The following is a 22,822-nucleotide window of genomic DNA, read 5'->3' on the forward strand; positions in this document are numbered from 1 at the left end:
ACAAAAATAATAGCATGCTAAATTAATAAATAGATTAAAGTCACATTAGAAGACAATCACTTATCAAGATCAATAACATGATGTCTGTCCATCATTAAAAGAGACTTCAAGAGATTAATTATTACAAGATTGGTTTGCTTTAAGCCATGCTTTCACTTCTGTTTGATTGATTATAGATGATTGTTTAATGCTAGATGTTCTAACTGAAAATGCTGATTAACCAATTTCAGTGGCTTTATTACCTATAACAGAGGCTCTTGTGTTTCTAATATTGTCAAAGCAGAGTGATATAAAGTATTTCAAAGGAGGGAGGACAAGATTATTTATGATTCTAAAAAACAGCCAGGCATTTGCCAAGTACAAGAAATTATCAAATGATAGATTATATTTTTTAATTATGTGGCAATGGTGATGATGAGTCTGAAACAGGTTTGAGTGCAATGAAAGTTTCCATCAGTGGAGCAGTTCCCCAGACAATGCAAGTTCGAATTTGGCGAATAAAATGGCAGTCAGATAGCCTCTGTGGAACTATGCATTATGCAGGACACCATTTCATCACATATTAACAGTATCTACTAATACCATAAAAGCAACTAATAGCAGTTGGTTTAAGCGGCTGTATTTTGCCCAACACTGATGGCATGTTGTGAGCAGGAAAATTGTTGCAGCCTCTTGTAAGGAAGAAATCAGTAGACACTTTGGTTGGCTGTTCATGAAATCAGCTAAGTTTAAATTCAATTGGTGCAGTAGTACTCAGGACAGAGGGAGTCAGGGTTATGAGAACTACACTGAGTGCATGTGGCCAAGTGGTTATACATGTAGGAATGACAGTGTCAATTATATTCTAGCTGACATTACTTAACACTAACCTTAAAATTTCTGAAAATTGTCACACCAAAATCATATCTACCTTGAGACATCTAAGAAACGTCCTTCTTGAAGCCTTTATGTTTTTGATTTCATAAATGGCAATTAAATATCTCAAGAGTGATATTAGCAGATAATTCCAAAATATATTTTAGTGTACTATAGAAACTAAATTAAAAAAAAATATTCAATTTGTGAAAGTAATTTTAAAAGGCTGGAATATACTGTATTTCCTGTGTATTTAAATTCTTTATGCACAATGGCGATCCAATAGGTTTAAAATTGATGAGAACATTAGGTATTCATTTAAGAAAACTGGTGAAACATCACCAAGAATAAAACTGGGACACTCCAGCATTCGAAATAAATAAAACCATTTATTCTCAGCAATGAAAACAGCCCTGTCACGTGGTGTCGGTGAACACCTGGCCCAGTATGGAGAGCTTGGAGGTGAAGGGCTGCATGGGGCAGGTGAGGATCGGGGCTTTCCTCCTCTCCCCGTGCTTGAGCGCGATGCTCTCGGGAAAGGCCTGTCCCTTCGGCTCACCACCCACCGGCTCTCCGCGGGCGGCGCCGGCTGGGCCGGGCGGCTGTGTCAGGCCCAGGAGGAGCTCCTGCAGCTCCTGCTGCTCCGCCAGAGCCCGACTGCAGCAGTGCAGGGCCGCAGGGTCCAGCGGGTGAGCCTCGGTGTTGAAGACATACCCGCCGGCCCCCAGGACGCACTCTCCCCAGGGCCCACTCACTATGTCGAACTCAGAGCCGGTGTTGTGCAGGAAGTTGTCAGGATCGAAGAGCAGATAGAGGTACTTGACTGTCTCAGCCAGGAAGAAGGACTCCATCCGATTATCCAGCTTGTGATCTCTGACATCTTTTACCTAGGAACAATATATAATTTATACATAACTGGTATCACCTAAGATGTACGGAATTACTACTGGGCAGCTTTAAAACTAGATGATAAAAGCCCCAAACATGATCTGTCTTAAATTGAAACATCTTAGTCTATCCAGAAGTACCAATGTTAAAACAGATTTGTCCAGAATCAAAGATTCAGATGCACCGTTAATTAATTAAAAAATATTAAAATGAGAATTAAAAATATGAACTACCCGAGTAAGATAGACAATTAACTCAGGATGCAATCCATATTCCAATGACCTAAGTGAGGGCACAGCCCTGTTGGGACTACATTCCCCAGAACCCTCTGGGAAAATGAACCACTGCTCTCAGTTGCCTTATCAGATGCTCAAAAAAGCAGGAAGCAGACACTCTATCTGAGTCAGTCACTGAGATGTCTGTCGTTTGAAAAGCAGAAGGCAGAACCTCTCTGTGCACCATTCACAGGAGGGAGAAGAAGTGACTCAAAAAAGCTTCTGCTTCCTGCTTCTTAAAGTCAACTGACCAACCGTCTTCAAGCATCAGGTCAGGAGACTGAGAGCAGCAGCTCACTTCCACAGAGGTTTCTGGGGAATGTTGTCCCGACAGAGCTGTGATCTCATAAATAAATAATAAATACTACTCCTACAATGGCACAGCAATTCTGTTTTAAAGATCCATTTCTACTGCTTGTAAAAGTATTCATATTCACATTTCAAGCATCACAATATGCACAAATTACTTCTAACATAGAAAACAAACTGAAGAAAAACAGTGTTTTTGATAAGGTGCTTGGTTGCAAACGCACCCTGTATTTATTGTGCTTTCCTGAAATATTTCACACAGAGGTTTCTAAATCAAGGCAGTAATCTTTACAATCTGCACTTACAGTGGCAAAGCCACAGCTGACCCGGCTGATCTTCTCAATGGACTCCACCGCGTCCCGGCCCAGCTCGAGCAGGGTGGGGTCCCCTGTGGCTCGGTACAGGTACATGGCACTCTCTATCAGTTCTGGGACACGTGGGGCGCATGTTAGGAATTGAACCGAGCCAAATCCGAAAACACGCACACCGGTTTTTATCAGAAGTCAAATGGTCGACTGAAAACCTTAGAAAATGCTTGCCGGCTGCCTTTCAACCTTCTGCTTTTGTCTTCTTTTAAGGAGTACTTGCCTTTAAAATTTCAGCACAGCGCTTCTACAAGTGCACAAAAAAGGGTCTACTACTACTACTATCCTTAATAATATCCTTACTCCTTATATAGTGCTTTTCTGAACACTCTACTCAAAGCATTTTACAGGTAATGGGGACTCCCCTCCACCACCACCATTGTGTAACACCCACCTGGATAATGCAAAGGCAGCCAAAGTGCGCCAGTACGCTCTCCACACACCCGCTATCAGTGGGGAGGAGAGCAGAGGCCATCTAGGCCATTAGGAGGCCATGACTGGTAAAGGCCAAGGCGGAAATTTTGCCAGGACGCTGGGGTTACACCACTAGTCTTTTCGAGAAACACCCTTGAATTTTTAATGACCATGGGAAGTTAGGTGCTCGGTTTTATATCTCTTCTGAGGGACAGCACCACAGTTTCTTAATCACTATACTGGGACATTAGGACCCAGAACAAACCACAGGGTGAGCACTTCCTACTGGTCTCACTAACACCTCTTAGCAACTTAGCTTTCCCAGGAGGTCTCCCATCCAGGTACTGGACAGGCTCACACCTGGGTAGCTGCTGGCATATATATAAGTGCTACTCATATACTGTAAGTGCAGGGTGAAACCCACACACCTTCAAAATTCTATAAAGTGCACATTAAACCTGGGTAGGTTCTATAGGAAATGTACAAGCACAGTTGTCTACCTGGTCGGAGGGGGTATCCCTCTCTCTTATCCACAGTGTACCCCTGTGGGATGCTGTAGAATTCAGGCAGCCCTCCGAACTGTCTCCACACTGTGTAATAATTGTGAAACGTTTTCATGGCATTATCTATATCGCCGATTAGACTCTGAAACAGAAACACAGGCCAATCAGTAAATACACAGATAGTCTTACCTTACCAGCAAAACTACAGTATATCCATCACAGGTTCAATCTGTTAGAAGCAGAGCATGTTATTTAAGACGGAGTGTAATGCAGGGTTTGTGTATTTGCACTTCATGACAGAGGATGGCGCCAACCTCTAACTTTTGAAATTGTATGTACCGTACATACATAAACTGTTAATACTTCTACAGTGCAGCGCAATGCAAATTCTGCCAACACCTTGTCTTGAGTGTAAGCACTAAGGTCCTATCTTGACAGAAGGCAAGAAGAATGCTGAAGTATTTAAAAAGCTGCTCAAGTATTTCACCTGCAGCCCTGGCCAGAATGCTTCCAGTGACTGAAAGATTGGCATGGACACAGTGCCTCTGTGCATCTGAACCCATAAGTACCAGTCGTCAAACTTGGTGTAGTTTCTGATTGCCTTGTCATACTCTGTAAAGACACAATAAGAAAATAATAACTCTGTAGCTAACATTATAAGGACAATGAAGAATGAGAAATGAAATGCTTCCATATAATCACATTAATCTCATCATGTTCAATAAATTTGTGTGTGGACAGCAGATGGAGCTATTATGTCCCTCACAATTTGCAAATAGCTGTAACAATTGAATTGGTGCATTGAATATCTCTTGAAATAAAAAATGAAGCAGTCATACCTAAAGATGGTGTATGAAAATGTAGCAGCTAAAGGGAGAGGGCTTGAAAGCATCTCACTTGTTAGCTTCACTTCACAAAATGTCAGGCAATCTGGAAACAGGGTGTGACTTCTCACCTGAGAACATAGACATCAGCTCCTCATCTTGCAGCATGATAGCTCCCTTCACCAAGTACTCAAAGTATGAATCCACGCCAGCTCCTATTCCAGCGTCTTGCGCCACCCACTTCGAGGTGACCACATTAATGTGGTTCCCCACCTGAGAAGCACAGACACGCAACATACACATCACTGCACCTCTTGCGAAATGTCCAGAAAGGAGTATCCAAAGGGCCTTTGTTCTCACTGGTTCTGAAAGCTTCACAGCAGGGAAAGTTTCACAATACATTAAAAGTAGCATAATTGCCTATAAACGTTGTTTACTTGGGTGCAACAAAAGAAAAATAAAAGAGATCACAGTTCCCACTGGAATTCTATATGATGAAATGGCTGACTTCTACCGTCTACTGACTAAATGATAACGGCATGTCATGCAAATATTTTTAAATCTGAAAACAAAGATTATCAGCAGTGTAAGGTCTCCGGAGATAGGTTTATAAAAGGAAGGTATTTTTTTAATCATGTACTACTGGTACTGGACATAAGCCCAGTCCCTAACAAGATGAAGCTCTGGATGGCCATCTTGCTAGTGGCTAGGGTTATATGCAATACCTGGAGTATGTGATTAGAAAAAATACCTTCCGACTATAACCCTGCTCGTGGAGACATTACTCCAGGCCACTTCTTTTAAGTTCTGTCAGCAGGTATAACGCTATCAGGCTTCAGGTCTCTCCTCACCAGTCCAATGTCAGAGCGTGTTTCCCAGAGTGCTTTCAAGGCCTTGCGAGCCACTTCCTCAAAAACAGGGTCGCCAGTGAGCCGGCTGAGGGCAGCGAACTCCAGAATGAAGGTGCCGGCGCCAGCAGTGCAAGTCACAGGGGTCTCGGTGGGGTTGACGCCCAGGAGCAGGTTCACTGTGCCATAGGGCAGGCCAGTCGGTGTCTGGAAGGCTTATTGGAGACGGAATATCAAAACAGACATCTCTGCGGCATATCATTACACTGTATGAAATCAGTGTTTATGGCCAACTGTACAGAAAGAAATGTTTGTTGACAGCATGGAAAGAAGCCACTAATCTGACTGTGTATAGTGTACATTACTATAGCACACTATTATTGTGAATAATTATCTCCTGTATTATTACTGTCTGCTAAGCATTTATAGAGCCAAAAGATATTTGATGGTTCTATTGCTACTGCCTGCGGTGATGTGTGCAATGGCTTACATAAGAAACATTTGCACAATCAGAATTTTGAATTTTCATTCATTCTCCCTTTCAGATTTCATTCTCCCTCTTGCCCAAGTCTCATACACCTCATGAATCTTATTATTATTAAGTCACTGAAGGGTTCACTATGAAATGGGACAGCTCTGTTCTTATATTTTTGATTTAGGAAAAAGAAGGCCGCTACTTTTGCATGAAGGTAAAATCTAATGAACGTGTTGATTCAACATCAGTAGAGGAAGCCCTGCTCACCTGGCAGGAGCTTGCGAGCAGCCTCTTCGGCCATCCCGAGAAGAGGTCCCGAGCAGGGCCAGCCTGGCTCCACCTCCACCCCTGCCCTCTTTGACAGCAAGTGGGCTGAAAGGAGGCCTCCCACCACTGAGGGGAAAAAAAACAATAAGGCCAACTGATTCTGCTTTCTGGTGTAATGCACAATGCAAACATCCCATACAGTATATCTCATAAAAAAGAGGGAATTGGTCTGTCAACATCTGTCAAGACAACATCTGTCAGTCAATAGCAATGACCCACAGTCTGCTTGTTACTGTAGGTCTTTCATGGAGAATCCCAAGACCCTAAATGTGGGTGGAGATTACACCTACCAGAAACTTGCCTTAATTAGGGCAGTGGAGGAAGCAACAGAAAAGTAGTTATACGAAAAGCATTTGTATTGAATCACCCCTAGGCTGCATCCGTTTTTTCTCATTTATATTTTCCTAAAATTGAATCCACACTGTTTTCACATCAATGATATTTGAACTTACTGAACAGTACCCCATCAATGCAGTGAAAACTGTACATTGTATTTTTGCATGCGTCAGTGGGTATATCGAAAGTGCCTGAGTAATTTTCTTATGGATTTTTTTCACAGTTATGGGCTGTGTTAAAATTAAGGAATAAAAAACATTTGCCATTACGCGTAATTATCAATGTTCGTCCTGATTTAATTAAAATACTTTACAAAATGAACCTGATAAAAATGTTTTTTTTTCTAAATGAAAAGGGGTTATTTGATATACATAGTTTGCTACAACAATAAGCTGATTGTTGCTGATTCAATGATTCATTTCTGGTTTATGTGATATTTATTATGAAGTGAATATTCAAACTGTGTATTGCTCGAGTCACACTCCGTCTTTAGCGCTTTCCCTAAGGGTGACGAGGGAGGGGCTAAGAAACTAAAAATTGGTTTTGTCAGGAAGTTCAGTCCTTTTGGTGGTGAGGGCACCAGTGATTGGGGTTCAATTCCCCATTGGACCTGTCTACCCTGAGCATTAAAACACTAAATCTCAATTAACACAATCATCCATTTTTTTTCTCAGTGTATCAAGCACTCTGCAACATAACCGAAAAACATGCGACAGATCCTGTATATTTTCCACAGATACTTGTGTTTCAGGGATCTTGCTATGAAAACATTGCCTGTAAGCGGAACATTTTGTATTACCTTCCATGTGTTCTCAACAACTCACCCCTGATATTGGTTTCAAACACAGATGCATTCACATCAATGTCAAAGTCCACTGTATCCTGAAGCAGAGCAGCCACCCGCTGAAACTCTGTATTGTTTCCAAGGATCTAAAGAAAAAGACAGAACATTTGAATGCAGCATACTAGGCTTAGGCCTCATGAGCAGTCGAAACATCAGGACCTACCTTTGTGTAATTGTATAATTTGCTGGTAATAAACACCTGCTGTGTTCCTGTGCTCTGACTTTGGGATGTGAAATTCCTCCTTTAGAGGAGGAGGTGGGGGCATTATAAACACTCTTTTTATGTAACAATCTTTTAAACTACCAATAAAAATTGCTGCCAAGAGGAGGAAGTTAACTCACCAAAAGAGTGTCAAGTGCATCAATCAACGTCAGAGAAAAACTACAGGAAATGGAAAAACATGTCACTTAATTCAATTCTACACAGCAGCTATAAATCTGAATGGGGAAGAGGGGGAGACATATGGTACCTGCCCCACGTGTCCTGCCCATCACAGGTCAGAGGTCGCAACTCATCGTAAGGAAAGGCGTTGTCAAGGTAGCTGTTGTAGGCATGATAAAACATGGACTTTATTCTTTCCCTGTAAAAACAGAGAGGGTATAATTTTGAAATACAAATGTGAACAAGACTGCCAGGTAAGAATATGCAAAGAAAGATGAAAATCTCAAAGGTCTTTTAACATTGAACAAAAATAGTGTACTACTACACAGCACCAAAAGTCGGCTTTTGCATAAATTCAATACATTGCAAACTATCATTTCACTTTCATAACAGGCCTACATTGATTTTCTCCAGTTAAAACACTGATATTTGGCCATGAGGGACCATGATAAATCCTAACCTTAAGGAATAACATTGGTTAGTCAGCTAAGGAAAACTCTGACTGATGAGTCGGTTGCTATACAATGCTAAAAATATAAAGACTATTTAGTTCATTCGCATTCCTGCCATATACTCCATAGTAGTTGAAACCACTTTTATCTCTGTGCTTATTGTAGAGAATTTACAAACTTCAGTTGAAATGAATGGTCTTAGTTTAAGAGCTTTCGTGGGGGGTAATTATGTTTATCCCGACTGCTCTCACACTACTATAATAATAAAAATAATAATTTCTCGCATTTTTTAAATAAGGATGATAAATCATTTTAACAGATAGCAGGGAACAAATAGACCTTTGGCCACTTAAAGTCTGGTACAACTCTTTTTCGTGACTTTCAAGATTTACAATATTAGAATACCTTTCTGAGAAAAGGTTTTTTTCGAAGTGAGGGCGTCTGAGCGATATACAATACTTGATACAATAGGCATTGCTTTCTGAATGATTACTTCCTGTTTATGTGATCATAATACCAAATGCGAATTTATTATTTAAGCTACGTACTGCTACGTATTTAGCCAGACTCCGGCTGTAGCGAGGTTCCCCCTGAAGAAACAGTCTGTTCCGAACGAACCTGTAACGTGCCATGTCTTGTTCTGTAATGTCTTTTCCTCTGGCATGGTTTATTATTGGCAAAACATTAATGACACAAAAAATTACTGTGCAGAGGTACTTCAGCATGGAGAACCGGGAAATGGAGAAAGGACGACTCAAGTCGCTGTCTAGATGCAACATTAATTTCTTAAGAAAAATTACATTAAGAAAAAAGGTATCTTAAGAAAATCCCCACTTCTTCTCGCAAAGCTGTTTAGAAAACGTATGAGGAAGCGATTCAACTACCAAATGAGCCTTGAATCCAGCGCTGACGTCATTGTTGAGCGACGGAGGCCTCTTTTTTTAAAGGGGCAGCCCTTAATTCATTATATTCCAAAATGCCAGATATCCTCTGATTTTCGACTTACATTATCATTCTCAATAAAAAGCTATTTATTCTCTTCAGTTTCTCACACATCTTATGTTCCGTCAGTTCTCCGATTTTTTTGTTGCCATAAGACATTAATGTGTGTTGTTTTTTAAACAAATATTTGTCAAGGAGGAAAACTAGAGGAGACCCCTGTAGGTCAGAATAGAGATTGCAGGGAGTGCACCTGGCCGAGTCCAAAACTACCTTTTATTTGGCTTCTGTCCTAAGAATTGAATTAAGATAAAAAGTTGAAAGCACAGTCATTGTCATTCTGCGTAGTGAATAAAATATCATACTGTACTTAAAATTCACATTAATCTCAGGATCACAAATACAAAGTGCTTGACTGTACAGTAATAATTATTACAAGTACAAGTACAACTTATATATACAAGTAGGTAGCTGCGTCAGCATTCGTAGGCTGCAAAGAAACAACCTTTGCAGTAAAAATCATTATTTTGACCTTGCTGTCCCGATACGTTTGAAGGTCAGCGTGTGTGATAGTATACAAGCACACGCCTATAGACTACAGGTATTATATTCAGACGCTAAAAAATGGCCCATAAAATATTTCCACCACACTATCAAAACACAGTTTGTTGCTGGAAATACTACAATGATTGAAAAGCTGTAGCTGAGGGAAGAAAGGTATGTGGTGTTAATCGCGTTCTCCATCTTTTCTATCTTACAAGGTAGTCCAATAGAATACAATCTACTACAATACTGGACCATGACATCAGCTGCTAACTGTCTGAACTGGAGGAGAAGCTATTGTGACGTCTGCGTTGTTGTGTATTTGGCTTTCCTTATTAAAAGCAAACATCTAACACTTCTCATTCAAGGTTACGGGCTAATGAACCACTCGACTTTCAATTTAACCCCAATGTCCACATATATGAATACAAACACTACTGTTAATTGAACAGTCTATATATATATATTTTGATTTTATGGTGTTGTTTGATATTTTATTGTTTTTATAACTAGCGAAACGTTTCAGCTGTTTGTGGACGTGTCCGTATTAATCTCTATATAGCACAATACAGTACATATGCTCCAAACCGGATCGCAGAACACGCGTTGCTGCTGCCTGCTGTCTTCAAATAGCTGTTGTACCTTGCACTTTGCTCATGGTGTCACGATCTAATACGCCATGCTTTGGTTTTTATTTCACACTTTTAAATTAGAACATCATAGCTTTATAGTTTTACAAAACACAGCTGAGCTGCAAAGGAGCATACAGTATCTCGTTTTTTTTTAATGCCCAACCTCCTGGGGGCGTAAAATATTCTCCTTTTGGCTCGTAGGGGTTGTCCTATTGCTGTCTTCGGCGCATCATGTAGTACCGCCCTTCAAGTGTGAGACTGGCGTCATTCGGGCAGGAATTGAGACAGCTCGGGAGAAACGTGTAGTGGAAGAAGACGGTGGATCCGGAATCTTTACAAATTGCACGCACATTTTCGGAGAAGCTAAAGCCTTTTTTTAGTCTAAGCAAGCGGTGAGTAGCGCAAGGTGTGTTGCCGTTGTATCTGATCAGGTGGTAGATGCAGATATGTTGCCGGGTTAAAAGCAAGTTTATTCAAATTGCGGTATGCTGTTCGCACTCTTTACGGTACAGGACAGCAATACAACAAAATTGTTCCCCCCTTCTCAACACTGTTTATAAAATCTCTTGCATGCCGTTTTAATGTTGTTAAATCAGTTATGATCGTGTACGCAGTGCTTCAGGAAATGGGAGCGTCGACCGAGAACAGGCGAGCGAAGATGCGTGTTATTTAAATCATAAAATCAGATGTTTTAAAGCAAGCTTTGAAAATGCTGTACTGTGAGGTGATGTTTATACCGTCAGTCTAAACAATTTGTGCCCTTTACGTAAAGAAAAACGTGAGTTTAGCATTAGCATTGTTCTTGTACGCAGTTGTTGTTAATTTTCAAGTTGATCGCCACACTGCGTGGTCTTTAAATATTGTTCTCTTAAGGCTTACTCGTAGTCGTTTGTGATCGTCCTGTTACTTCTTTTTCCTGTGTGTCTTCATTTTGACACCTACTTTTTTAGGAAGTAGCGATGCCCTGATTCAACAGATTTCTACCACACAAGGGTGGACGGGTGGAAGCAGTTGCGTGTAGCCAGACCACCCCTATCCCTCCCAGTTTAAGGGTATTTCCATTTATCGGTTCGTTAGCTACTGGATCTAACTGGATCTTCTTTGCTTTTTTGTTACGACAGTCCATTATCTCGAAGACAGACTAGGTATAAAATGCATGCGGCACTGTATACGGTACACAGTGAATTTGAGACACAATAACCATTTGAGTTCCGATTCCGCCGGATCGGTTGCACGGCGAAGTGCGGGAGTTATGTCGTGTCATGAGCATGTATTTCAGGTGTGACTAATGTGCGTAACACGGTTCTGCAGCTGTTACAGTATGTTACTGTGATATGTTATTGTGTTTCATCTATCATAGTTCTTCTGGGCACCATTAATAACATTTACAGTATAAAGACACATGCTTACTGTAGGTGTGCTTTTGTTTAGGTATAGGATTTGCGAGAAATTAAGAGCAAGTCACTCCTTACCGGTCTCAAATTCACATAAGTAGAAGTGCTCGATGACTCTGTCATAACTTCATGTTTCGTCTTATTTTGCCGAATATTATCTTTATATTAAAGAAGCTTACACGAGGGATCGCATTTTTGTAAAACGATTACATGGGAAAAGCAATTTACTGGTGTTTAGAGGTTGAACTGTCCATTTTTTGTATATGTACTGTATAGTACGTGCAGGGACAAGTGGATTTGAATAAGTAATGAGTGTCACGGACTGTATGTGCTCTTTGTGTTTGGAGACCAGGAGCTGAATAAAACCGTCCACGTGTTGAGCCTGAAGGTCTTAGACGTTTCAAACTTTTCAACAACAATTGCAACAATTCCAATAATAATTGTACTGTTTGTTTATTTTCGAGGAATAACAATAGGCCAAACCGGGCAATTGGACTCAAAATAAATTGGTTCAAGTAGTAGTAATAAACCTGTACCTGTTCCTCCAAATGACTTGTCTGAGGTAATGAAATAGAGCAGCAGGTGTGGGAAGGTGACCCCACACAGAGGAATTGCAGCAGTTAACAGGGAGTGTGTGTACAAAACACAGCCAGAGTAACTGAATGCATAACAATTGCTTTTTGTGTTCATGTGCTGAAAAGGTCAACACGGCTCTCCCTGTGACTCTGTATTTCACTCCATTATGTGGTCCACCTTCTGTTTACGTACTAACAAAATTAATATACAAATAAACCTCAGAGAGGCTCAGTGCATATATTTGGGCCAAATACCACAATTTGTGTGATGTGCAAAGATCATTGTTATCGGTCTTCAGAGCAGGGATAATATTTCCAGTATTCTGCCTGTTCAACACTAGATGCAAGTATGGCCTGTATCTAATCAAGAGTTTAAAAAATCATTTTCCCATACTGGTAGGAAAAAAAAAATCAGTAGCAAGCTCTAGGCTTCTGCTAAGTGTGTCTTCTTTGTCATTGAAACCTAGGGTTTGATTCTTGTACACTTCATAGTACCTTGCTTAGGAAAAGCAGGAATGAACTTTTCCACTATAGAGGTAGAATGCTTTTCAAAGTGTTTTAGTAATGAGACTGTGGAATGAAGTGTACTGTACATTATTGATGCTGTTTGTGCAGACCTTGTGATATTTGCTTGAATATGGATTGATTTTTGCACCAGTTGAGCATGGGTAGAATCTAGGCATTTTTGGCTTTATTTGACAAAATCTGCTTTGCTTTATTTTATATGGGAGTAGAAACATAATGTGAGTATAAACAGCGAAAGTGCTGCACGATGAAATAGACTTCTGTGATGGAAAGGTTCACATCCTCTCTGTAGAGCTATGCAAAATAATTGTTTCATTTTTCAGATGGTATGCTGTTAGGATGTGTTTAGAAAGACATGGATTGAAAACACTGTCACCTTAGATAGAAGACTGGTGGTTTCTAGAGTTTGTATTGATGAGGCCTAAACACTGCCAGCAGACATGAACCAATTGAGTGAGGAGAGAGGAAAGGAATTTATCACATAGCCACAGTTATTTGTTTCATTTATCAGTTCTAATCATATGCATAAGTGCTTATAATCAAAGGAGTATTTTTTACTAGTTTGTATAATCTGAATAACTTGACAGCTAATATCAGGGAATACATATGCGTTAATGTTCCCCATTCAATGAATACACTAAAGAAAAATAAACTCTTTGTAAATTGACTCAAAAATAATTGAATTGTTGTGTCATGCAGCTCTGTCTCATTACGCTGTGACTGGCAGCAGTTTGGCATGCAAAGGTAAAGGTCCAACACTATAAGTTGAATGTAACAAGGATGTAACAGAATACAATTAAAGTGAAAGCTGTATTTGGCATAGCTGAATTTAACCGATCTTGCAAATTACTATTGCTTGAGCTGAAACCAAATAGGGTTGTATTGCTTTAGTTTCAGATACTGTATTATAGATAGATACTTATTTATCCCGTAAGGGAAATTGCAATTGCATTTTAGTCAGTTTGACTAATTGAATTGATTGATAAAGAGAAAGGAATATGGAAAGTTCTGTAATGGTATCCTGAATCAATAATTTGGTATGTTCTTGATTGCTCATTGCTACATGTACATTATTAGTGTTAAATTAGAGGCGTTGATTGCTTCACAGGCTTACAAACCTAATCTTTACAAATACTTAGCTGAAATCTGTTTGCTTTATGAACTCTGTGTTTAGTACTCCATAACAAATATTTGAAATGCATTGTGCTCTCATTATTTTATACATTCATAAAAGTTGCCCAGTTTGTATCGGAGCAGTGTTGAGAATGCTAAGCTAAAGCATTACTGTACTTTTTCAATTAACGTTTAGTATGGATCATGGGTTAAATGTGAATAACAGTGAAAGGGTTGAAACATGGGACATGATTTTAATTAAGTTGTGTACAATATTAATTTGTCTTTGTTAGTGCCGCTTGACAGCTTATCAATGCTAGTCTAATACAAAAAGAAAATGAAAGAAAAGAAAATCAAGGCCATCCATCTAATACGGAAACATTTGGGAATTAAAAAAATGGCAGTTTAGATTAAAAGCAGTTTTAATGAACCTTGTCTAACAATTTTTTTATTGTTCTGAAAAATATATTCTTTTTATTGACCTCGAGTTTGTTCTGAATTAAATGTAGAGCAGTAAAAGACAGCTTTTAATTTTTTTTTGTTTTGAGCTTTGGTTGAAGTGTAGTTGTCACTGTTTGAGCCGGAGGACACTAGCCAAAAACGGCGTGTGTGTGTCTGAATTACCTCATGTCTTAAAATTATTGTGAAATTACCTCATGTCACCATTAAGTGAAGTCTGGCTGCCTACATCACCAGACTGAGCGCCTCATTTGCAGCACGTACAGTCAGTATGTGGAGGACAAGATGTCATTACCTCTGTGCGGCACAGTATCTTAAGAGGCGAACAATTTGTTCTTGATTCAGTCCTCTTCTGTAGTGTATCATATTCTATTTTTCTGTAAAAAGGTTGTGGATTACTGTAAACTGTAAATGGAGTGCCCACGTGTAATGTAACTTTGTGGTGGTTTTGTTATCATTTTCTTCCTCCTGTATTCTTAATGCAGTCAGAGCTGAAGTGAGATAGTCTCAGTGTGTGCAAAATACATTCAGTGTGTTACGATGCAAATAAGTATGTATGCTGTTTGGAGCCTGGCAGTCCAGTAAAAACATGAAAACAGTTCTTGAGTCTTACTTTCTAAACGGAAGACGCTTGTCTTTTTGTTTTATATGAGGTTACCTTGATTATTGTACCCAGAGAAGCATTGTTACTCTAAATATCCTATCAGCGATGAAAGGTCAAATATTGAATTGGCACACAAAGTAACAAAGGAGAAAGATAACCCCCACCACCACCACCACCAGTTGGCATTATATTTTAAAGATAAGTTAACCTTCCAGTTCCTTTTTTTGCAGTTCTTGCAATACTCTTTACCCAAAAGCAGTTCTTTAAGAAATGGATTAGTTTGTGTTCATATGAAGAAGCAGCGTCCAGCTTCAAAGCTTTGGGCAGTGGTTGCAGATCATAGTGCTAATAGCTATACTGTAGGTGCTGCCCATTTCCCATTCCTACCTCAGGGCTTTAAAACTGAGAAAAAGGGAAAAACTCACTGGAAATGAACGAGCCGTGGGCCGTGTGTGAGTTGAATGTGGCCAGTGTAAGCCAGTTTGTCTAACTGCGTGTTCCAGCGGGGCACCTCATTCAGACCACACTGCCCTGCAGAAAAGATTTCTTTCCATATGAACTTGTCCTCAATGGAGCTGTGGCAAAAGGATGTCAAATGACCTATGACTCATTTGGGAGTATTACTGTATGTCCTGTGTCCAAACTCCTATGGGTTTAGACAGAGGGACAGCAACTTCTCTGGCTCTATAGCAGCTATATCACCCTATATCTATAGCAGATAAAGCAGCTTCCAGCAGCTATATCACCCTGCACCTCACCACTGGCAGCCCACTGAAGCGAAGCAGGTGTGAGTCAGGTCAGTACCTGGATGGGAGACCTCCTGGGAAAAACTAAGATTGCTGCTGGAAGAGGTATTAATGGGGCAAGCAGGGGGTGCTCACCCTGTGGTCCATGTAGGTCCTAATGCCCCAGTAAAGTAACGGGGACACTATACTGTAAACAGGTGCCGTCCTTCGGATGAGACGTAAAACCGAGGTCCTGACTCTCTGTGGACATTAAAATCCCAGGGCGTCTCTCGAAAAGAGTATGGGTGTAACATCGGTGTCCTGGCCAAAGTTCCCATTGGCCCTTACCAATCATGGCCTCCTAATAATCCTCATCTATGAATTGGCTTCATTACTCTGCTTTCCTCCCCACTGATAGCTGATGTGTCGTGAGTGTTCTGGCACACTATGGCTGCCGTCACATCATCCAGGTGGATGCTGCACATTGGTGGTGGTGGTGGAGGGGAGTCCCCATTACCTGTAAAGTGCTTTGAGTGGAGTGTCCAGAAAAGCGCTATATAAGTGTAAGCAATTATTATTATTGTTATTTAATCTTCCAATCCTTTTTTTTTTGTTTGGTTTGTAGTTTTTAGCTTCCCTTCATCAAATTACAAAGATTAAGCAGGTAACCTGAGATCATCACATTTTTGTTTTCATTTCATGTACCTGAGCTTGCAAGTATTTTTCATCTGAACTCCTTTCTCAGCAGCCTTTCAGTCAGAAAGAGGTTATAGGAAATGTAAAAGGAGGATGTCTTTGGGTTCACTGCTACTTAAGGTACAAACCTCAACTGCAAGACAAATCATGAAGATAAGTTTGCAACCTTGACTTGGGTAACAAAAATTTGTTTGGTTATTGTAATGAAAGTAAGAAAGAAGACAGAAAGAAGCATGTTTTTGTTTACAAGAAAACAATTGAATGACCAATGTCCCTAATTCATACCCAGCTCCCTGTGAACATACGTCCTGCTGAAGAATGTGGTATTTCTAGGCAGGAAACAGTATGTAATGGAGTGCAGCATCTGTCTGTCACACAGACAAGCAGTGTGTACATCCAAGTTAAAAATAATCACCTTTTTTGCAATTTGTATTTTCCAATACATAAATTAGAAATAATTTATGAACATGAATTTGTTCAGCTGCCTGGCCTTTCCTTGCTTCTTGTTCTGTGCCATCAGGCTGCAGCCACTGTGCATCAGACAGCTCTCCTATTGGCTCTTTTGCTTCCTTCTCTCCTTCTATTTCTGTAGCACATCCCTCTGGAGGACCACACAGCTCACAGGAATAGCGATTGTGAGAAGGCTGAGTGACGGATTGAAACCGGTGGACTTGGCTGGTGTTTAGCAGTGAAATAATTACAGAACAATGCATTTGCCAAAATTATAGAACGCCCAAATGTCTTCTGTTATAAACAGCATATGCCCCGCACCCACCTAATGTCCAGGATAAAACTGCAATGTCAGGAAAATTCAATGTCAGGACAATCCTAGCTACCCTTTTGTTTTTGTTTCATAGATCTTGAGTTTCTGATTAAAAATGTTCCCTTCTGTAGGTTCAGATCTGGTCTGGTTTATCATGTGAACGAGCGTACCGGAGGAACAGATTCTCTCCCAGATATCCCCACGGGTGTCCAGATCTAGTGGTGGTTTCCCTCTCCCAGAACTGCAAACTGGGTTTTAATGCTTCCCTCCTGTAGTACTTCCTGTAGTATGAGTCTGGTGATAAGCAGTTAATGTTAGATAGCAGAGTTTCTGCCTTTGTGTACCCAAGCTATTTGAATTCATGGGTTATCTTGTGTTTTGATTCTGAGGTCTCTTCTTTTGACTCCCAGTGCTTGAGGTGCAGCTGGAACCACAGTCTTGTCATAAAATACACCGTAGTAGTTCATGTAGGGAGCTGCGTCAGCATGCGTAGGCTGCAAAGGAACAAGTAAAGGTTTATTCCATGCTGAAAAGAGAAGAAAAGAAACACAACATTTCGGCTGTGGAGCCTCCTTTAAGTGTGAGGGTGTGAAGGTGTTTCTTTTTTTCTCTTTCTAGCACGGAATAAACCTTTACTTGTTCCTTTAAAAAATACACTGTTACAGGCCTTCTGTATTTTGTGCCCTGTGTTAGAAAACGATTAAGATATGGTAATTACATTGGGATAGGGTGTATTAAGCTACAATTGTGAGTAAGTGAGCTCAGTCTTTTCTTTTTTCCGAATGCGCCTGGATAGAATCACAGAGAATTTTTCCTGTCATTCCTTAACCTGCTGTCAGGAGAGCAGGAAAGCTGAAACCTGCCAAGTGGAGTGCATTGAGAGTTGGAAATCAGCACAGGACAGACCTCTGTGTACAATCTCAAAACCATCAGCCTCCCTTAATGCATTGCAAGATATGCATCAAGGTGTCCTGATCTTGTAGTAGTTCCCTCTCCTATAATCTGATCTCTTTGTGTGATCTTATTAAGAGCCAAATGGAATGGTAACGTGATTCACCTGGAGCAACACAAATTGAGGTTGAGGCATAGTTCATTTCTGTAATGGCACAGATTCATACGTCTTGAGCCTTGCAAGCTTATTCTGTTGCATGTTATGTCTTGTATTCCAAAGGAGTTGTTCTTTTCTGATTCAGAAATTATGTCTTATTCTTTGGTTTTGTTTCATAACTGTTTCTACAGTTATTTAGAAAAATGAAGTGCTGCATTACTGTGTTGCTCTGGGTGTATACAGATATGTCAGGAGAATAAGGATGTATTTGTAAAAATTCTAAGTTGGATGCCCAAATAGAGAAGACTAACAAGTTTCCTTGACCCAGTGAAAATGCTTTATATTTAAAAATAACAAACTGAGTGCTATTTCCCACTTGTTTTCATTACTATCTGATGGATAGTTGAGCTCTGCAGAAATACAAAAGGAAATAAATATCAAACACTTCAGTGCCGCTTTATGAATATTCTAATGAAATTTAGAAATCTTTTGAAACTCCCTTGCGAGTGCTGTGTAACTTTGCATATGCTGTCATGGGATGAAACGGATCTTTTCAGTTTCTGGCTTTCTCTTGGAATTGCACACTTCTGATGTTTTTTAGTTTTAACCAGATTTCTTTTCATTATGTTCCTGGAAATAAAAAATAAAATAAAAAGCCATTGTACTTTGCACAGTGGTTATGTTGCTGTATGTTTTGTGTTACATTAATTTGGTGGCCTGGTGTTTCAGTTCATTGCACTGCGTTGCGTAGAGGGTCAGGGAAATGAGAGATTTATTAAAATTTTGGAAAATAACATTTTCTTGATTTGTCATTTGCCTACAATTAATGCCACCCGTCTATAATTGAGAGTCAAGTGAAGCAAAAGTCATAGATATAACAGCTCCAAAGTGGACGTAATAGTACGATCTTTCATCACTCACACAACGTTTTGTAAGTGGTAAACTACTATGGATATTCTGTAAAGCATCATGCAGTTAAGAGAAGAAATGCCAGGAAATTTCTGGCACTCCCCAGATCTCCTCTTTGCTTTGACTTAGACTGTGACCTTGGGGAAGGTAAATTGAATGAAAATGGAGGACTAGAGGGTTAGCCATCTTTAGCAAGCAGCAACATGTTCTTGTGACCTAATAAAGCACTGTGCACACCAGAGAAGGTGCTGATGTGTGCACAGGGTGTCTGCTCCTGTGGAATTTTCCAGGAGCCAGCCAGCCTGATGAATACTACAGTGCAGTCACAGGCTGGAGTGCCTTTTAGAGCAACAGAACTGGAATATTTAATTAAGGACCTTTACATTTGTTTTTAAAAATTACCATTGTGCATTTTAGTGATGCATAGTGTACTGTGCTTTATAGTCTGTGAATGTATGTGCGGGCCCGTTATTGTAAATGGAGAAAGTGTGTGAGATGTTAGATTTCTGCTACATTTACTGAGAATAAAGGGATTAAACATCTAGATTTGTTTTATGCGAATTCAGACCTACGTAACAACACTAGTGGACATTTCATGTGAAATAACATGTCTCGGATACCTCGTTGAGAGCTCTCCTTTGAAACAGTGCTTGCTCATAGTAAATCTTTTTGAGACTGCAGGTAAGCTTGTGGATTTCTGTGTGTACACAATGTATATTATTTCTGATCAATTTATTTTTATTTCTTTTTGTTTCAGATCGGTCATATACAGTATTTAATATATACCAAACCCTGGATCCTTAAAACACAATTCTTGTAAATCATGTGCAGAAAATTGAATCTAATTGAGCGGTTCCTGTTGTCGCTTGATTGTCTCTTTGCTCATTTGCAATTGTCATGCTGTTCCCTCTTCATTATTAATAAGCAGTGTACCTTAGTCATTATCTGATGACCTATTCCTGTACTCCATTATCACAATGGTCCACATTGACAGAATACTTACACAAGGCTCAATGATTCCTGCTTAGCAAACTGTATTTTCTCAGAGCCTCTCCGTAATCATAAAGGTGTATCCCGCCTTGTGTTTGTTGCTTCTGGGGTTAGGCTCCGACTGCCCTGCAAACCTGCATTGGATATAGCAGTTAGTGGATGGATGGATGGTTGTAGTGGAATGCTGCAGGCTGAAATTGGGGATGTTGGTGGAGTAGCCCTGGTGTACAGTGCCCCTCTATACTGTGCGTTAAGAGCCCGGCCACAGCTCTGCTTCTTCCTGTGACACCAGTGCAGCCTCATGTGCATGATAATGGCACTGTACCTTTTTTAAAACTGCTACTCTGCTGTGGTTTCCTCATCCTGAAACAACCTGTCTTTGGGAGGAAGGGCTAGCAGCCTGACCAGAGTGCACCAACGTTTCTTTTAGAAATGGAGCACAGCTAAAGAAAAGAATCCTCTGTTCAATGTTTGTTTTTTAAAAATACTCTTTATTTAAAATCCTTATTCCGAATGTGCCCAAGGAACAAGTGAAAGAAATATCCCTTTAAATCTGTCAAGGTGTTAATGAAGAGTCAAAAGCGAAAGTCCTTGCAGGACAGGTGGCACCAGTGTATCCTAATGCAGCAGGGAGCGAATGCATCATCGTACATCATACTGGCAGAGCGGTATTCATTACAGCCTGCGTCGTGCCCCAAACAAACAGCACTAATATGGTTGCCACTGCGCTGCCTTGATTATTAATGTACAGGGGATGGAATTCCTCCTTCACACTTGTATTGCGAGAGGAATGCTGCCGCGCATCGCAGGAAGCAGATTAACCCAGATGGAAAATTCACCCCAAGATCCTTAATGAGTTCTCCTCCCCCTTCTCTATCTCTACGAGCAAATCTCTTCCCAGTATCCATCCCCACCCCTCCCACACCAGCTACCCAGCAGCAGGGAGCAGCAAGGTCAGAGAGAGCTATTTAGGTAAGCGCAGGTTGCTCAGTATCCATTGTGTTTCTGTATTGGAAAGTGAGATATTAATTATTAGCTTTTGTTGGACCAACAGGAATGTAATGTAATGTAATGTGTGTTGGGGGGTTGGGTTAGTCATTTTTTTCAGCCTTTGCCTTTTTCAATCAGTTACACATTAACCACCAAAGGTAACAAGTGTTTTTTTATGGTTGGTTGGAAAAAGGTTGTCCACCATAATATAAAGGCCATCCTGCATTGTAGCATTGAACCACGCATGACTTCAGAATGGGAACTGAGACATCTCAAGGTTAACATTCCTAAACTAAATGGATTATCCTCGCAGTGAAGAGGAAGACGTTCCAGATCCTAAGTGTCACACGTAATCTAAGACTAAAGCATTGCTCTTTGTAACTGGAGCTCAGAGTTTAAGTTTACTTGATCAGGGCTATGTCTCACACTCTTGACTGATATTAAGAATCTGCAAGACAAGGCAATCTTATTTTGTAAGAAAATACAGGCAGATCATGCTAATTCTAAACAAAAATATGTACAATAAAAAGGGTTGATTACCAAATTCCAATGTGTTAGATGTTGCATAAATTGGAAATGGGTTCTTAAACGTAATGTTCGCTTAGATAAATTTGAGGTGTTTTGTCTGAAACGTTGTAGGTCAAGTTGAAAATATGCTTCATGTTCCTCATTAAGTGAATTTGGATTTTTCATCAGGCTTCTTGTCACGAAACTGTCTGCTTTTCTTTCTTTTGTCTTTGAGAGCATGCTGTCAGTTGTTTAACGGAGGTCACAGGCTGACATTACATGCAATTGTATCCGAATGTAAACCGAGTGAAAGTATCCCTTCATTGATCGGGTTTGTGGGAAACAACAGTAAAATGTTTTTTGTTCACTGCAAAGCTTGGAATCCTGTTTTTTCTTAGCTTGCACTGGGTTAGTGATGAACAAATCCGGCAAGTAATAAAAGCGTTGTTTTTTGCTGTAGTGTCATTGAGAAGGCAAAAAAAGATGGCAAAACAGAAATCCTTTTCTTTTTTCAGACACGGGCATGTACTGATTTCTTTTGTATAGTAGTCAGATCAGTGACCTTGTTCCTGCTTGAAAGGTCAGTTTTTAAGCAAAAGGTGGGGGAGCAAAAGATTACAGTTTGTAGAAGGGATTGAGAAAGAGCCACATCTTTTTTTAAAGACTAACATGAGTTGCAATTTATTGAGGAATTGTTCAAGGCAATGGTGAAATAGTAATCGTTCTACACTCCACCTGAATCAGATGGAACACAGTGGAAGGAAAAGAGCCACATGCTGCCATCAATTATTCACCAGTCTCTCTCTGACAGGCAGGTAAAGATACCTTCTGCTTCCAAAAGAAACACTAGAGGAATACTATGTGCTTTCTTCTCAGGACTGTAGCTCTGAGGACGGCAGCCATTAAAATGATTAACCTTCCCCGCTCAGCCTCAATGCAAGTCCAAGCACAGACCTGAATAAGTATAAATACCTGAAGTAGTATGCAGCTAAATAGCTTTGCACTGCACGTTAAGAGCATAATATTGTATTTTTTCTGTAAGTGTGAGTTCAGTAAAATTGTTCAGTTGCGCCGTTCTCTATTTCTGCTTCCATGTGTTGGAGGAAATGCTCTGTGAGTGATGAAATGCTGGACTAAATTTAGTTTTAACAACAAGAAGGCGTGAGGACTGAGAATCAAGATAAACTGTAGCTGTAGCCAGTATACAAAGCAACAAACTTATGTATTTTAGCATTTTATCTAACTAGTTTGAAACGCATCCTTCATTTGGGTAACCAATAGCTACAAAAATAAAGTCTGGTGGTGCTTATAAA

The 22,822-nt window shown here is 40.1% G+C and overlaps 2 protein-coding genes across 5 annotated transcripts in view; one reads left to right on the forward strand and one right to left on the reverse strand.

Annotated features, from left to right (window-relative positions):
* Positions 1-1,224: 1,224 nt before the first annotated feature.
* Positions 1,225-8,958, reverse strand: edem2 (ER degradation enhancer, mannosidase alpha-like 2). Its single transcript, XM_088937354.1, has 11 exons — positions 8,716-8,958; positions 7,734-7,844; positions 7,606-7,645; positions 7,244-7,349; positions 6,024-6,149; positions 5,285-5,496; positions 4,565-4,706; positions 4,097-4,221; positions 3,607-3,751; positions 2,633-2,754; positions 1,225-1,742 (listed from the first exon to the last, which is right to left on the reverse strand). The coding sequence occupies exons 1-11, from the start codon at positions 8,874-8,876 to the stop codon at positions 1,272-1,274; spliced, it is 1,761 nt and encodes a 586-aa protein (XP_088793480.1). The 5' UTR covers positions 8,877-8,958; the 3' UTR covers positions 1,225-1,271.
* A 1,455-nt stretch (positions 8,959-10,413) lies between these two features.
* The window catches only part of ndrg3b (ndrg family member 3b), a 54,549-nt gene continuing 42,140 nt past the window's right edge, over positions 10,414-22,822 (forward strand). For 2 of the 4 annotated variants that reach the window (XM_088937333.1, XM_088937335.1), the window contains exon 1: positions 10,414-10,603. The gene's annotated coding sequence lies outside the window, so the exon portion shown is untranslated. Of the gene's footprint in view, positions 10,618-22,822 lie in introns of all 4 variants that reach the window. The other 2 variants (XM_088937334.1, XM_088937336.1) reach the window with 1 other exon arrangement.

The sequence above is a fragment of the Atractosteus spatula genome, chromosome 19, assembly GCF_055471065.1.
Source record: "Atractosteus spatula isolate fAtrSpa1 chromosome 19, fAtrSpa1.hap1, whole genome shotgun sequence".
NCBI lineage: Eukaryota > Metazoa > Chordata > Actinopteri > Semionotiformes > Lepisosteidae > Atractosteus > Atractosteus spatula.